The following is a 16,679-nucleotide window of genomic DNA, read 5'->3' as shown; positions in this document are numbered from 1 at the left end:
AACTAACCAAAAATGCCAGGAATGCAAGCTCTGCCAACCAAATAAATAAATAAAATGTGCGATTCTTTATAATAACTGGACATGATACATTTCTCAACTCTGTATAATTGAAAAACTCTACTTTTTCATCAACCCGGCAAATGTCCTCCTTGCCCCTAGTCTTGGTGTCCTTCTGGCTCTGAGGTAGCACTGACAATCTCCATCACCCAAAGTACATGACTGATCCCTATGCCTTTAACTCTGACAGTCTGAACCTGGAGCTACTCGGACACTCTGCAAGTCACCGGGCTCACTGTGTTTGCTGTCTGGAGCACAGAACAGAGCTCCACCGGCATGAGGTCTCAGCTAAGCAGGTGAAAACATTCTCTCACTTTACTCTTCTTTCCCTCTCAAATAAGAGATGACGCGAGGTGCATAAGACAACAGTACCTCCTATCAAACATTTCAAGGGCCCCTGTAAATTCTACACTGGTCAGGGTCACTTTTTGTTGACTTGTTTTCTAGTTAACTGTTAAATACAATTTATTATGGGTCAGCACTGTTTTAAGATTTTGCACACATTAACAGATTTAATTCTCATATCAACCCTACGAGGTAGAATGATTATTACAGTCATTTTAGAGATGCAGGAGCTAGAGCACAGAGAGATTAAGTAGTTTGTCCAAAGTCACACAGCTAGCAAGTAGCAGAGCTGGGATTCAAACCCAGACAGGCCGGCTCCAGAGTCCTTACTCTGAACCACTGAGCTCTTTAGTCACTAATGGAGTGTGGTCCACGGGGGTCTGAAAGCACATGGGGGTCTGAGCGATCCTAATAGCCTGGGTAGCTCTGCCCTTCTTTCTTGTCTACACTGATGAAGATACAAAGACTGAGCAAAGGGACTGGGAGAAGGACAAAGCTGCTTCCTATCCGTAAAGACAGCACAGGTCTCCGACGATGGACATCCTCTGCTGGGGTCGGAGCGGGGAGGATCCTTTTATTCTGGTACAAGAGCAAACATCCAGAGTTAGAACTCCCGCTCTCTGGGCATTGTGTTCACCTCACCAAGAAGGTGGCGTGGGGAAGAAGAGGAAAAATTAAGCGGCTTGGGGATGTATTTGCTTTGGCACCCAGCCTCCACCCCTTCTCAGCAAGCTCCACACCAGCAAGGAACTCCATGGACACTCAGTGGCTTTGTTTGTTTTAGCCCATTTAAGATCTGAGAAGTTTGCAATCGCACATTGCAATCAAAATGGTATACCCAATTTTACACTTATAAGGAAAATTCAACTCCAGTGTTATTTCGAAGTATATGTTAATTTGGTTCTTACAGCTATCAAAAACCTTGTGAGGTCTCAATCTAGAATAAAAGGGAACAAAGGTTCCTGATCTGGTCCCAGCCATAAGACAGTCAAATCACCCAGGATCCCTGTTTTGACGCACACCTCCCTGCTGCCTCTCTTTGGCTCTCAAATGTTGGGAGGGGTTGGAGGGGGTGGGGGGAGCTGGTTTAATGATTTAAACCAGATAAGATCCCAAACTAGTTGTCTCCACACATAAGAAACTAAACAACCCACAGAATCATTCTGACAAATATTTAAGTCACAGTTGTGGACATAAAGCCATGCTGTGAGAAGTTAAACTTTAAACACACGTCCTATATGGGCTGATAGGCAAAGCAAATCCCCACTTAGCAAGTGTCTTCTCCTTCCATTGTCAAAAGCAGGCAGTGCTGGCCAGTGTTCTTTCCATCCTTGCACCTGCAAGTTTAAGTCTCAACTGAAGTTTCTTTGCTGTGCTTTTCAAAGGTTAACTTGCAGTATTACTCAAGGCAACGTATACTGAGAAGTAAGAAACACAGAATAATTTTACTTCAGCCGCTGGCTCTCGAGATATTCTTAGGTAAGTGACTTACCCTCTCTGTGCCTCTATTTCACTCTCTGAGATATGGGTATAATATTCACATATATGCTACTAAACATCCAGAAAAAAATTAACTAAAACTTAGTTATTATATTCTATACATATTTTCAAGTTTCTCTCTTTATTTTCCCCAAGATCGTGCCAGAAATCAAATCTCAAAATGAATAGTGAAAGGCTGCCCAATTTCTTTGACCCAATGAAATTTTGTTGTATTGAAGGTTACTTACAAAACCTGATCAGTGGCTAGTGAACCTTTTTTGAAAAAGACAGGTACTGTAAAGGTGCTTATTCTAATGGATAGTGACTGTAGCATTGGGCCTTACTGTCCCCATTTTATAGATGGGAAAATTACTTGTCCAGGGTTTTCTTTTATCAATAACTGAAATAACAGCACCATATACTAGTCTCTAATATTTAATATTGAATTACCAGAAAAAAATTGCTTCAGCTGTTTACTGTGATCTAAAACATGTGTTGCCAGGGGATCTTTTTCATTCCCAGCACACAAGATCCATTGTAGGTATGTGGACTGACGTATCGACACAATATTTCCCAGATGATCAAATCTATCTCTTCCCCATAAACACACATATAAACAAGCCATTCTTAGGGAAAGGACCTATTAGCTGAGTTTATATCTTTGCTGGGACCTATCCTTTCACTTATTGATATATAGTTTAAATCAACGGTGACTAACAGAATTTATTCTGGCTTCCTTGAACCCCCAAACACAACCATCATAGCAACATCATTTCTGCATTGTAGCTCTAAGTGCCTGATTTGTCTCCACCATTCTAGCTGATCTCAGCAGCACTCTGACCATCACCATCGTCATCCTTGTGACAACAAACAAGCTCAGACTTCTTTGTGCACAGCAGTACCGGGGTTGAATGTTAGAGCGTCAAAAGGAGAGGATATGACCAAGTCTCTTTATTAACATTTCTTAAGTATCTCCAAATGACAAAACACCAGCTTGGCTTGTGTCAAAAGTTTAAACAGATTAAGAAAGGGTTAAACAAGCAATTAATTATGCCAGAGGCAAAGAAGTATTAACCACAGAGAGCAGCAGCTAAACTTATTGATAATCAGATACAACAGAGCAACATGTTACTGCAATTATTTTCCAGAAATCACCTTCTCTCTACATCTTTCTATATCTTTACCTCCAAATCACTAATCTCTAAGGATAACTGGCAGTTCCCTATCCTAAAAGAAAGCATCTTTTCCTCTCAAGGTGCATTTATTCCAGGAGTTCTAAAGAGCCAGACTCCTCTAAACTGCTTAACACTCAAATCTGTGTCTAAGAAAAAAATGAAATTTCTTTCCTATCCCTTTCTTTTTCGAATCCTTCAAATCAAAGAACTGGATGACACCACCAACCAAAGACCCAAAGTCAGGTCTGGCGTCAGGAATTCTCCCTCTTCTAACAGATCTTTGGTACCCGAGGACAGATTTATGGCAGATTAGAAAGAAGGGTAAAGTGAGTAACCTGCGTGAATAGAATCCGGATATTTCCCCAACTTAAGATGATAATTTCAGTTCTCCTCCCATTTCCTTACCCCCAACTCACAAAAGAGGAGCTGGATAGCAAAGGGACATGTGACAGGAGAGCTCAGGAGGCAAAACATTTGAAACTGTGCTTGAAGCCTAGCCAGTTAGACACTGCTCCGGCTCTCACTGCCCAGGGCCCTCCATCCAGCTCCAACGCTGGGGGATGCAGGGTCAAGGAATGATGTCCTCTGAGCAGCGTCCATCCCCCGCTAACGTTAAGGAATAAGGCCAGAGGGTTCTCGCTCGTTTGGAAAAATAAAAAAGCTGGAATGGGAGTGCTGGACAGTCTATAAGCTTTTTCCCACTACTCACAAAAACACAGCTGTGAAAATAAATACCACCCCCCAAACACGGGTCTTGGGCCACCAACAGTCCTCCCTCCTTGTCTCTACCTCTCTCCAGCTGCCACCAGCATCGCCCTGCTCAGGCAGAAAACGCACTGCCTGGAAGGGAACAGCGAAGGAGGGGAGAAGTGGAGGGGACCCCTAGCCGAGAGCTGGGGTGGGGGCCTAGACAGTCACCACTCACCCGGGGAGGGGAAAAGCTCCAGATCGACTTTTTCCGTCTTGATGATGGTGAGAGTCGGTTTGAGATCGACGGCCGCCTTCATGGTGCCAGGAGTAGGGGACAGACAGGATTATAGCAAGTTTGCTGTTATTCTTGTTGTTTTTCTTTTTAATGGGGACTAGTAAAGGGGGACAGGGGACGGGGGGAATCCGACTTTGTTCCCTAAAATCTCAAATTTCTGCTGACTTTCCCCCGCGCCCAGAAGGTGCGCGCCCGGCACTCTCTCCGGGGAAGTTGGCACTTTGCGGAAAAGTGCGCGCGCCCCGGATCCCAGCCTCGCCTGCGCCTCGCCCGCTCCCTCCTTCTCGTCCTCGCCCCGCTCCCTCCTCTCCGCCGGCAGGCTGCTGCAGCTCAGTCTCGCTCTCCGGAGCCGCTCTCCCTCCCTCTCTCCCTCGCGCGCTCTCCTCCCCTCTTTAGGGCGTTTCTCGCGGCGCCGAGCCTCGGCCGCTGGGTCTGCGCGCCCGGCACCCCCGCCCCCCCCATCCCCCAGGATCTCAGCAGGGGGGAGGGAGGGGCGGGGGCAGCGAGGGGCGGGGGCGGCCCGGGGGCCGGGCCTAGGACCCGCGACCAATCGCCGGTGGTGGCCCAAAACGAAAGGAAGGCCGGGCGGAGCTCAGCCGCGCCCGCGCCCGCTCCCGGCGAGGCCCTGATGCCCGGCAGCCGAGGAGCGGTGCGCGGAGCTGGCGGGCCTCAGGGCCCTGCTCCTCGGGCGGGAAGGGCCCAGAACAAGCGAGCAGGCTGGGTGCAGAGGCTGCCTCGACCATTTGGGGAAAGTCCGTTTGATTCTCCACGCATTCTTGAGGACTTGGTCACTCGCTCCTGCCCTCCTCCCAGGAGCAGCATAGTTTTCCAAGTGCGTGTACATCGTTCATTCACAAAGACTGACACACAGGACGTGAGGCATGCGGACGAAGGGGCGTGCGTGCGAGCAGGAGCAGGGCATTCGTGAGCCAGTGTCCTCAAAGGGCTTTATGAATATTGGACTCTAGCCGGTTAGTGAGTCAGGATCGGGGCTGCGTTTCTAGAGGAGACTTCGGTTTGTCTGAGTCCACACGTGCAATCCTTAAGAAAAGACGGAGGCAGAGTTCATGGGCAGAATTCTTGTTTCGCTGCCCTTGATACGGATCATGCCCAAGGCAACCTACTGGAGACCCCAAAACAAAGGCCCAAATTCTTCCGTATTATCGAGAAAGTGGAAAACAGGGACCCCAAACTAGAACCCAGTCGTGGGCTTTCATACAGCAGTGGTTGGGTGGAAGGGGAAGCTATTATTCTGTTCCTGTAATTATGCCACCGTTGGTCAAAGTTTTGTCTTTTCTTTCACAAACTCTTCTCTACTAGATACAGCTGACAACCCTACTGCGACCACCACCAAAAAAGTGATGCAAAGGCTATGTGGTTTGCAATTTCTGGAGTACATCGTTTGCAGCCATGACAAAATCCCTGTTTCATTTGGGAACTCCAGACACATCAGATACCACAACATGATCCCAAATAATTAATAATTTTCCACTGATACATTGGTTATCGTAAATAGAGTTGGTCCTAATTTACAAATAAATCAGTAGATATAAAGGTACATAATACACACACAACACATATGTATAGCTAGAGCCAGGCATTGAGGTCTATCTTTGATTAACAGATTAAACATAAATTGTTCTGAACAACCTCAGAGCAAGCTATTTTTAATACTGTTTCCTGATTTCTAAGTATATGTTGAACTCCCACCACTTGCCTATAACTGTAACCTCTGCCTCTGATTATTTTTAATACAACTGCTTACCTTCATCTAATCCCAGTTTTGTCTCCTTGAAGCATTAGTAACTTGCAGGTTTCCCACAGGAAATGAGGGAAGGAGCCAGGAATAGAAAATAAAATTCGGATTCCTGGTTCAAACTTCAGATTACGCCCCTCCTTCAGTGACCAGAGGAAAATATTTATATGTGATAATTCTAATTTTTGAAGAATTGTTGTAATCCAGCTGTGTTTCCAAAAGGTATGAGAAAACAATGCTGGTCTCCAGATGACAAGAACAGACACTTCTGATCCTGGGAAAAGCTTGGGGAAACAGCTGATGAATGAATTGAACATTTACACATCGAAATGAGCAGCAAAGAAAAGGATCTTGAAACAATCCTGCCTTACCCACTTTGAACACATCAGCAAAAGAACAGACAAATCAAGAGTTGCTTTGGAAGATTTTGTTTTATTGACGTTGTATTAAGAAAATGCTGGTATTGTTCAATCCAAGTGTAAGTACTTCTATATTTTCAAATGCAGCTTCCTCACAGCAAGTCCTTTCTGTCTTCCCCAGTTGGCTCCTCAGCTTTCTTCCCTGGCCTAACTTAAACACTGCTCCTAACAACAGCCCCCAAATTAGACACTAAAAGAACCTACCTTGATTAAACCACACTTTCCACTCTAACAATGAGAGAATTTGTTCCTTCAATGCTTCAACAATGACAACTCAACTTGTCAATCATACTCTTCTAACCCAGTGTTGAAGCACAGAAGCTCAAAATGTTTGAACGTCCAAATCAAGAAATGGGGTTGGGTAAAATAAGAGGGTTGGAGAGATAGCCAGGGGCCACCCCAGACATCCAGAAAACTTCCTTCAACATGGAGCTGATTATGAATATTGATGTCATCAGAAGTTATGCATCTAACGTAGGATCTGGTTGAAACTTCACTTAAGACAAGGAACGCTAATATGGACAAATTAAATATTTGTACATATTTGGGATATTAATAATCTGATAAGGCCTGTAACAAGTATCACACTTGATTAACCTAACCAATTTTGATAAATGAAATTTTTGTTCTCTTTAGGACCCAAGTAGATTTTTCTAAATGTTCTTATGAACCTTAGATGATATTTCTGTCTTACCATATCCTAAAAAACAGTGCCTAGCCCAGTGCCTGACACATTGCAGATGCTCAGTAAATATATATTGAATAATGAACTATCAACTTCCTGGTCACTATGGTCTTCTACTTTGCCACCAACTCTTTCTAATTCAAAGGTAAGTTTCGCACACTATGGCTTGTGAAGATGAACTAAAAGATGTCAGCGACTCTGCCTTTAGGTCTGCCCTTTGTTCTGTGTGGCAGAGCAGAACCTCCATTTCCCAGCACTCATGTTCACTCAGTTTCCCCACTGGCAAAACAGGATCAGCCGAGCTTTGCTTTCTATTCACTTGGGCAAGTTGTTTCAAGACTATATCTGATTTTTGAGGCACTCAAGAAAAATCAACCAAGGAAATACTTCTTTACTTTTGCTTGAAATACAGCATTCTGCGCCTGTACTTGGGAGAGAGTAGAACTGGATTTTCAAACATTCCAGAGACTTAGAGAATTATATCCATCAAGTAATGAAACTCCTTAAACTAGGAACATCCTGTCAATAAGTGTCAAAAAAAAGGCTGCAGGAGCTGGGGGACAGGAGTGTGGAGCTAGATGTTAATGATATTAAGAAAATAGTCACATTTTTACAAGAATTCCCTCAAACACATGGAGTAGGTACAAAAACATATACTTTCTCTTTATACTCCTCCCTCCACCCCACCTCAACTCAATAAAAAAGAAATATAAAAATGCACCTAATTTCAAACAACCATAGAAGACACTCTCCCTCTCCATAAGTGTGATAGAGTAAGTTGTCTATTTCCTGAATCTTGAACTTCAACAAACCAAGGAATCTTTGAGTTTTAAGCTAAAATATGCTTTATTGGAGGTAGGTGCAAAAACATTCAGACCACTAACGGCTGGTGCAGAACAAGTTTATGACTCACAGATGTTGATTTACTGGTTTAAATGTAAGATTTTTTTTTTTTTAAAAAGTGCTCAATTAACAACCTGAGTTGCATTTGTGGTTGTTTTTCTCTGAGAAAAGGCAACAGTCCCTGTCACACACAGAAACAGGCTTCAAAAGCTTAACTCTGCAGCAAGTGGTTTCTATGTGATAAGTTGAGTCATTAAAAGCACACTGGGGAAGAAAAATGCCTGGGGCTTCGATATCTACCATTATCAAGCAGCAATAAAATGGGAAATTGGAGATCGAAAGGAAAATGAAAATAACTCTCTTAATTAAACTCTGATGCCAAAAGGCCTTAGGGTCAGTTCAAGAACCCAAGGCGGGGACTGAGAACTGTGCTGTCACTGACTACGGGCTGGCTCTGTGACCTCACCAGAGCCACTTAACCTTTTTGTGTCACAACCTCATCTCTGTTTTCAGGGAATAAAATCACCCCTGGCTCTCCCTACCATGTAATACAGCCTCATTAGCTATTGTTTAGAAGGTACAATAAACAATGAGCGATAAGAGGAGTTGCAGGGAGCAGGGGAGCAGGAGGAGTGGGGGCGCAGGGAGAGGGAGGGCTTGGGGGCCTGTTTGCCCCGGAAGAACTCTGCACACTAAAACAATATGAGAGTGAGTAGCGTCTGCTCTGGAATAAGACTTAGGTTCAAATTCTAGCTCTACTAACTAACAGCCAAATTACTACACATAAGTCACTTAAACAATCCTGAGCCTCAGTTCCTCCGCGTTTAAAGAAAGGATAATAACAGCACACACTTTGTAGGGCTGTTTGGAGGACTAAATGAAATAACGCATGCAAAGCAGTTAGCACAGCGTCTAGGTCAGAAAAAGTGCTCCATTAAAGTTAATCGTTGTTACTGCTAGTAAGAGCCAGTGTAAGGCAGAATATTTGAGAAATCATGTTAAATCTCTTTTCTCTGGCCGTCCCCTTTGCAGGGTAAGATGGACCCTCTATTTACCTGAACTGTCTCCAGGGAGAGATAGAGAGAAGGATCATGTTTAATTTAAAAATCTCTCTAAGCCCCTTCCTCAATTCCTGACTTGGATACCTGCCCAACTTCCACCTCACTTGAGAAATTCCAGGACTCCCTGATTAGAAGAGAAAACTGGAGATTTGTAAATTATTCTTATTGAAGTATAATTGACATACAATATCCTACTAGTTTCAGGTGTACATCATAGTGATTCAATATTTTTTATATTACAAAATGATCACCATCATAAATCTAGTAGCCATCTGTCACCGTACAAAGTTATTACAATCTTATTGACTATGTTCCCTATGCTGTACATTACATCCTCAAGACCTATTCATTTTATAACTGGAAGTTTGTACCTCTTAATCCCCTTCAGCTATTTGTAGTTTGTCATAGAAAGGCTGGAGTTCGAATTTCAGAAGTAAGATCACATTTGTGGTGCCCCTTTGGAGATAACATTTTAAGTCTTGTCTTCGTCACCTGTGAGAGCTAGATGGGAGTCTCTTAGAGACGGTCATGTCCAGCCTTCCTATTGACCAGAGGGGAAAAGTTAGTTTAAGAGAGTAACTCACTCTACCCAGGGCCCCACAGCCTGAACAGGGCAGTATCAGTACTAGGACAGGATCCCTGACTGCAGTGCTCTCCGTGGCATCTCCTTGCATTTACAGATATCGTATTTGCAAGGGAAGTTACTGCCATTCAGCTTGGTCTGTTACTGGACACTCTTGAGACATGAAGCAGGGTACAGTGTACACAGGAACAGATAGACGATCAGACAATTTCTAGAAATCTAACAATCTTCTCTGCACCGGATGTGTTGTCTTTGGGCAAGCACACTGTAGGATAACCACACTAGCATCCCCTGTGGGAGACAGCTTGGCATGGACTGCAAGGAGAAAAAGGGTCTGGGTTGGCTCTATTGCTGTCTGCAGTTTCTTTAGACTGTAATTATGAACCATTCAGCTGCATCTGCAGCCCCAACAATGTGGGATGGATTGGCCTAATCCACAGACCAATCGACATTTTAAAATCCACCAGTTTAGACATCATGTATTTGTCTTGCAGCAAATCAGGCTCTGCTCACACAGAAAGAAGTGAGGAGCTGCCAATCAAGGCTACAGGGCCCTGAGTCTTCCTTCACACCCAGAGTCAGTTTGCCTCCTTAAAGCAGACTGAGCATATTTCCCGGGATTGTTGCTCCCTCTTGGGCCTGGATAATGCAGAATGCAGGCTACCCTGCGAGACTTTGAGGATCATGTAACTTGGATTCCAATTTAAGTTGTCCTAAATTGGCCTCTTGAGGAGGTAGAAGGGTGATAGCATTAGCACATATGGCAGGAGAACCAATGTTCTTTAATAACATAGCAGAAGCAGGGAACCAGGCTCACAGCAAGGAGCTCCACACCCCAGGAGAACGAATTCCAGCCCCCTCCGCAGGCTGCAGGTGGTTCATCTGGTAGAAGGCTAAAGCCTTCCTCTGATCTTACCCTGCTTTTCTCTTGGGTTACAAAGACAACATCAGACTTCAAAACAGATGTTCTCTGCAGTTGTAGTCTGAAGCTTAAATGAACATAATTTCATTGTGGAATCTTTCCCCTTCTCCTCCCCCTTTCATTTTGAAATGCCAAGTCACTTGCCCCGAAAGACTAACATTTACCACCCTAGAGATGAAGGAGCAGAGATGGATAGAGAATTTCTCCATCCAGTTCTTGAAGCTGGAAGCCAGGCAGAGAAAGCAGATAGCACTAGAAGAAGAAGAAATAGCCCTGACAGGAAAAGGGAAGATGGTGTAGGAGGACATAGCAGAAGGGACCTCCTCCGAGAACCGTGAAGGATAAGTTGGGGGGTCTGGATGGGACATTGAGGAGGTAGAGTCACAGTAATTCTACGTCCTTGTCATTCTGGAACTTCAATCCCCAAGATTCCAAAATGAAATTAAGGCCTGGTGATGGATCCAGTACCTTCACAGAGCCAGTTTAATTGTCTCGCATGGCCAACAGTCATGGAAGGACATAAAACAAACCAATAGGAAGTTTTCAGACTGGCAGAGTTGCAAAGGATATAGAATGGAATAGAGGTGAAGGGGTCTCAGGAGGTCACAGAAGATGCAAGAGAAGGTCAAGCTGAGAATCTACACCGAGCACAGAGGATATTTCTCAGTCTTTCCCCCACATGGGCATTTGCAGCATGCAAAGAATTTCCCTCCTCATCCCCACAAGGTGCTCCTTTTATGCTCAGCAGCCTGAGCACTCCCCTAGTGAATATCTGAATATGCGTGTCTGACTCCTCCACTGTCTAAAGACTGTGGCTAGTTTCAATCATCATTATGACCTCCAGTGCTCAAGACAGCAGGAACTCAATGAATTATGTTGCTTATTTTAATTAATGAACAGATAGCTTTCTAACATCCTAAATATGGATCTTTAGCTCAGATATCAGTCTTTTTTCTTTTTGTCTAATGTGAGACTCAAAGTTGCCCGAAGTTTAAGACTAAAGAGCTAATGAAGTGACTTTTTTCCAAAAAGAGTCACTGTAAAGTCTTAGAAAGTTTTATTCTGCTCCTCTCATCTCTTACTTCCCATGCCCTTAAAGGAAAATGTTGCCTAAGGTTGCCATATTCATTTTATTTTTCATCTGAGTATATTCAGGCATAATTGTTTGTGAAAAATGGCATTTGGCTCACCACAAAGCAAACCAGTTGTTTCGTTGTCAGTCTGAACTTTTGTGTAGCATACTGTTCATATTCTCAGACTACTGCTCAGAAGCAGTCTGCAAGAATTTCTGAACTTTAAGTTCAATCTTTTAGTTCACTGATTACCAGGAAGGGACGATCTGCAATCACTATATCCACTATTCGTAAGATAAGAGAATACATGAAATGAACCCAATTTTCTCCATCACTGTGAGGAAGAATAGACCGTTGGATGCTTTATAGGGAGCCCAGTGCCTGTTGCAAATCTCCTCCACCTTCTCGAATTTACTATAACCAGTCAGGTCCCTAGAAGCATTGAATTTGTTAAATCCTTTGGCCATGCTAGAGTGAGGAGGGTGGTGGGTTGAGAAGAGATGGGACTGAGGAGGGCAGGGAGAGTCAACTGAGCCACCACCAGCTAACGGGTGGCACAAAAACACATAAGGAAGTTCCAACCTCTCTTGCTGGCTAGACTGTGGCAGACTACTACTCTCCACACTTAATTCCTTATATCTGCTGATGGATAAAGGAGATGTTGCAATGGAAAAGTGGATCTTAAACCACAGAACCCAAGGAAATAAGGGGTTTGGTTAGGATCCCCTATTGCCGCTGAGCTATAATGAGGACCATGAGCACACATTATTTTATATCTCTCCCTCCAGACCGAGGTCCCGATAACAGGCCCAGGAAACAATTGAATGTGTCACACTGAGAACATCTAACCAGCCAGTAAATACAGCATTTTTTTGAGTACGTCATTGCAGTCATCCACAAACATCTTCCTCAGGAATCTCTTCTTATCTTACTTTTAGCATCTGTCACTGCACAACATTAGTGTGTCATATGAATTAATACAAATCCTACCTTTGCCAATGCTGAATCTAGTAACAGGAAGTGAAATGAAGAACATTTTTTTTAACTCTTTTGCTGTTTCAAACCTCTTTTTGTATGGATACCATCCTGAAAAATGTGCACAGAATCTGAGTTTCATAAATATGCAGGAACATAAATCCATAAAAACAACTCTCGGGTGTCCGGTGTAATTATTCATATTTAGAATTTACTGAACACCAGATATGCCACTGATATGAAGGTGACAGTTGAAAAACAACCTCAAGAAGGGATATGTCAACTTCTCTAAGATTACAGCTCACATTTAATTCTCTGTTCTTAAGGGCCAAAAAGAGAGGAAGCCTTCTTTAATTTACAAGAAGCCAGCTGTGCTCGCTCCGCGAGTTGCATCACCCTGTGAAGGAGTCGGAATGTAGTGGATGGTCCTGGCGATGACGCATGAGGTGGAACAGACCCCAGCTCACATCTCATCTATCTGAATTGGCTCCTATACAATAAAAACCTTTCTTCCTTCAAGTTGGTGAAGAGGAGAGAAGCAAATCCGACATGTGTGACGTGCAAGAAGGCGCCATTTAATCAGTCAGGCCTGTGAAGCACTTTCAAGCATTCAGGACTCAGAATGATAGGTAAAGTGCAGAATGAAGAAAGTAGAAAATATAGAAATTACGTCTTAATGGAAATACATTTCATCAGATTGATCAGAAACATGTGTTTTCTCCAGAATGGGAAACCATCTTGAAAGGCTTCCTCACAAAAAGGCCTTGGGTGGGAAGAACCACAAGGGACGCACTGAGCGGGGAGGAGGGGGGCGCAGCTGGGTGGGGCGCTGGCAGCAGACTGTGGGAGGAAAGAACAAACGGCAGTCAGCTCTCCTGTGGCAGGTTCCCAGGAGAGAACCCTTTCCAGGAATTAAAACTTCTAAATAATGTTGAGAATTTTTAAAAATCAAAAAGATTATGGACTTTTCTTTCAGGGAGTTCCACAGCATGGAGAAAGACCAGATGGCTGGCAACAACCATTCAGATCCAGGAAAGGCCCAGCACCCACACAGACTCCTCATTGTCAGTGAGCTAACATTTCTCTTTTGTGGAGAGTATGTTTTTAATTGAACTGGATGAACTGAGGTGTGGAGGTAAGGAGACAATTCCAAAGAAATGTTCCTGCTTCCCAATAGCCCATAGAAAGATCTTCAGTTTCTTGCCAAATCGACTATAAGGCGTTGGTTTCCTAACTACGCAGAATGTACTTAACCTCTCAAATAACTGGGGAGGCAGTGCAGTAGAGCGGGGACCAGCAGCAGCCAGACGAGAGGTTGAGTTTCAGGGTGGCCACTCTGCAGTTGTCAGTCCTTCGCCTCGGAAAGCTTCCTTGTCTTCATCTACAGAACGGAGCTGAGCATACTGCCCAGTTCTCAGAGTTGAACTGAGTGTGGAACGGATTGCACCAAGTGATTTGCACTGTGTCTGCTGCAGAATAAGCACTCAACGACACTTCACTGCTGTTACTAATTTGAAAAATTGTAATTGTGACTTCAGATTTAGTGAACATAAAATTTTCATGGATGTTAATCCAAGCTGTGGCATATAGTACTCTCACAAAGAGATTAGGATGTGGTGGTCCCTCTTGGCGTGTGCCATTAAAATCATGACATAGTAATAAAGATAATTTTAGGTCTGAGTATGCAAAGCACATAGATCTTGACACCATCCCTCTTGGATGAAAGGGGATTGATTCCCATAATATAGACATGAAATACAATTATGGAAGTTCTAATTACATGTTCACAGCTACATTACACATTAGCAGCAAAGCAAGGAAAATGCACCCTCTAAGATTCCTCCCAATATTGGATTTTCCCTGCTCTTGGTTGTAGGTTTGCTACACATTCACTGATTTCATACAACCTGAGCAAAATAAGACCTTAACCAAATGGCCTCGCCATTTGGCTTTCAAGCTGGTCAGTAACTTAGCAGAATCTTGCACACTGTTCAGTACATGCCCTGTACCGTGCTGCTTGGGGTGGTCCCCAAACCATCCCCTCATTGGGCAGTACACCAACCACTGCATTCACTTCGCGAGAGTCTTTTCTTGTGTTAGCCCATCTTACGTTTTCCCTACCTATCTCTCTGTGATAGCCAAAAGTTTTCTAATAACCTAACTTGTGCTGTAAACCTGAACCTCCACCCATCTCTTATGGTGCTGTACACATGCATTTAGTTACAGAATTCTGAACACACGTAGCCCTCCCTTTGAGCTTGGACTTGCTACTCAGAATTCAGATGAAGTGTTTTACTTGCTAGTGGCAACTACCTCTGCCTACCAGTTGCCCAAAGAACCCTACAGAAAGGCATATCCCCTGCCCCTCCTGCTGCCAGTCAGCACCATCCAGCCAGCACCATCGTTGCTCTTGCGCTGCCCTCTAGCATCACAGATTTTGCTATTTAGCGGGCATCAGCTTCATAATTTGTATTCTGGCGCTACCAGTGCCTGGCACCTGGCCATCAGGGCTGGCAGCACGGAATACACAGAGTTTCCTCACTGCTTGCCTGCCCTATTCCGGCAAGATTAATGCCACATCATCGGGAAAGTGGACTTAATTGGTTTTCTGGGGGTGTTTAGTTAAGCCACCCCACCTCGGCTCTGAGTTGATTAAAGTGTAGCTTTGCCCTTTCTAACAACTCTAGCAAATAAATGATGGGGAAATACTCTAAAACGCACATGGCTGGGTCCTCTCAGTCTCCTTTTTTTTCTTAGTGACTTTGGGGAGGTTTGGGCACTGATCCTGCATACACAATACTGCTCTTGTTCTTCTTGTCTCTACAGAGCAGCCTTGAATAGCTCTGTCTAAAATTATAAGCAGGGGCAGCCCTAGGCTCCAAGAGATCAGAGCCCTCATGCTGGGCCTGCACAAAGACCCTGCTTTTTCCCAACAATTAGCCCTGCAAAGAAGGACATCTATCTCCCTCTATTAAAGCCACCACGTGCCTTCAAGTCAGCCCATTGTAAAGCTAATTAAATAACACGCCTCTCTCCCCATGCAGGTCTCCTGATGAGCTTTCTTCTGTCCAAAACCTCTGCAAAGTGCCTAGAGAAAGACAAGCCAATGTTCCACTTCTCATAAGGTTCCCCACTGCCGACTGGTAGCCTTTGAAAAGCCATCTTATCAATATTGTTGAGTTTGTTCACGCTCCATATTTATGGATAGCTCAAACTTTAGTCATCTCCAGCTTAAAGGAATAGACAAAATTTATGTTGTTTTAAAAATAAATGATTTGGGAAGGCAAAATTTCTGTCACAATGTAAAATCTTTGGTAGGAATCCACTCACATAACAGTCCCAAAGTGCCGCCACTGCCACTGCAGTGAAGTGTTTGTAAAGGATTTTCAACAAAAGTCTCAGAGCCTGGGGAAGACGCAGCCAGACGGCCACAGGCAGCTTGCCACTCGCCGTGGACATCCTCAGATCTGTGCGAAAGGAGAAGCAGGAGCTTCTCGGAAAGGTACTCTAGGAAAGCAGGGATGAGAGAAGACATTTCAACCAAACTTTTTAAATGTGATGTGGAAATAACAAGTTTCTCCAAAGATTCCTTATTGTTAACCAGGTAGAATCCAAGCCTAGCCCAAAAGCCCAAATTGACCCCTGCCCACCTTTGAACCGCGCTTCACTTTCTTTGCCCCAGAGGAACCCTGCTCTCCAACAATGCGGGACGTGTTGGAACCCCACGAACACGCCCGTGTTGGAACCCCGTGAACACGCCCTGGTGCCTCACCCTTCTGTGCACTCTTACAGGTCTTTCCCTTGCTGGAAAGCCCTAGCCCACCTGTCCCACTCATCCATCAAGACACAGCAGCAAACACACCCTCCATGAGGCTCCCTGAGTTTCCCTAGACAAAATCAGACACTTCCTCCTCTGCTCTCCCACAACAAACCGCCTTCAAGTCAGCACACGCAGCCGTCCAACTGATGACTTACAACGTTGCTGAAAATCATCTCAGCCCTTCGTGGGCAGGAACCATACTGTACTCAAATTTTATTTTCCAGCTTAAACCACAGTGACTTGGACATAGCGACATAGTAAATGCCTAACAAATGTTGAGAGAATAGATAACTGAATAAATGAATAAGTGAATGAAATAATGAATAAATGGATGAATGACTAAAACAACCATTTGATAGTAAACGTAATCTGAGATGGTAAAAGCAGGCCTACTTCCAGCTTCACTACAGATGGCCTTGTGTGCTTGGAAAAGGACATTATTATCTTATGACATGGTTCTCTTTGTCTAAAGTTGTCCCATCTGATACATATGCACGCACA

At 44.1% G+C, this 16,679-nt stretch overlaps 1 protein-coding gene and 1 long non-coding RNA gene across 14 annotated transcripts in view; one reads left to right on the top strand and one right to left on the bottom strand.

The window, feature by feature from the left end:
* ETS1 (ETS proto-oncogene 1, transcription factor) overlaps positions 1-16,679 on the bottom strand; it is a 131,142-nt gene that overhangs the window by 60,611 nt on the left and 53,852 nt on the right. Inside the window, exon 1 of one of the 9 annotated variants that reach the window (XM_014864052.3) lies at positions 3,982-4,492. The exons of 7 other annotated variants lie outside the window; for them this stretch is intronic. In XM_014864052.3, coding sequence (XP_014719538.1) covers positions 3,982-4,063 — 82 coding nt within the window. In that variant the 5' untranslated portion in view covers positions 4,064-4,492. Of the gene's footprint in view, positions 1-3,981; positions 4,493-16,679 lie in introns of those variants that run through there. One more of the 9 variants, XM_014864054.3, reaches the window with a different exon arrangement.
* On the top strand, positions 1,644-16,556 carry LOC123278602 (uncharacterized). Of its 5 annotated transcripts, none has more exons than XR_011495614.1 (5): positions 1,746-1,881; positions 6,020-6,275; positions 12,685-12,987; positions 13,335-13,493; positions 15,403-15,642. It is a non-coding gene; the product is annotated as an uncharacterized lncRNA (long non-coding RNA). The 5 variants fall into 5 exon arrangements; XR_011495613.1 differs by lacking the exon at positions 1,746-1,881 and adding an exon at positions 4,669-4,873 and having other exon boundaries at positions 15,403-16,556; XR_011495612.1 differs by lacking the exon at positions 15,403-15,642 and having other exon boundaries at positions 1,644-1,881; positions 13,335-13,927.

Source organism: Equus asinus, chromosome 20, assembly GCF_041296235.1.
Source record: "Equus asinus isolate D_3611 breed Donkey chromosome 20, EquAss-T2T_v2, whole genome shotgun sequence".
Taxonomy (NCBI): Eukaryota; Metazoa; Chordata; class Mammalia; order Perissodactyla; family Equidae; genus Equus; species Equus asinus.
Note: the sequence above shows the minus strand (reverse complement) of the source record. Positions and strands in the feature narration are given on the sequence as shown.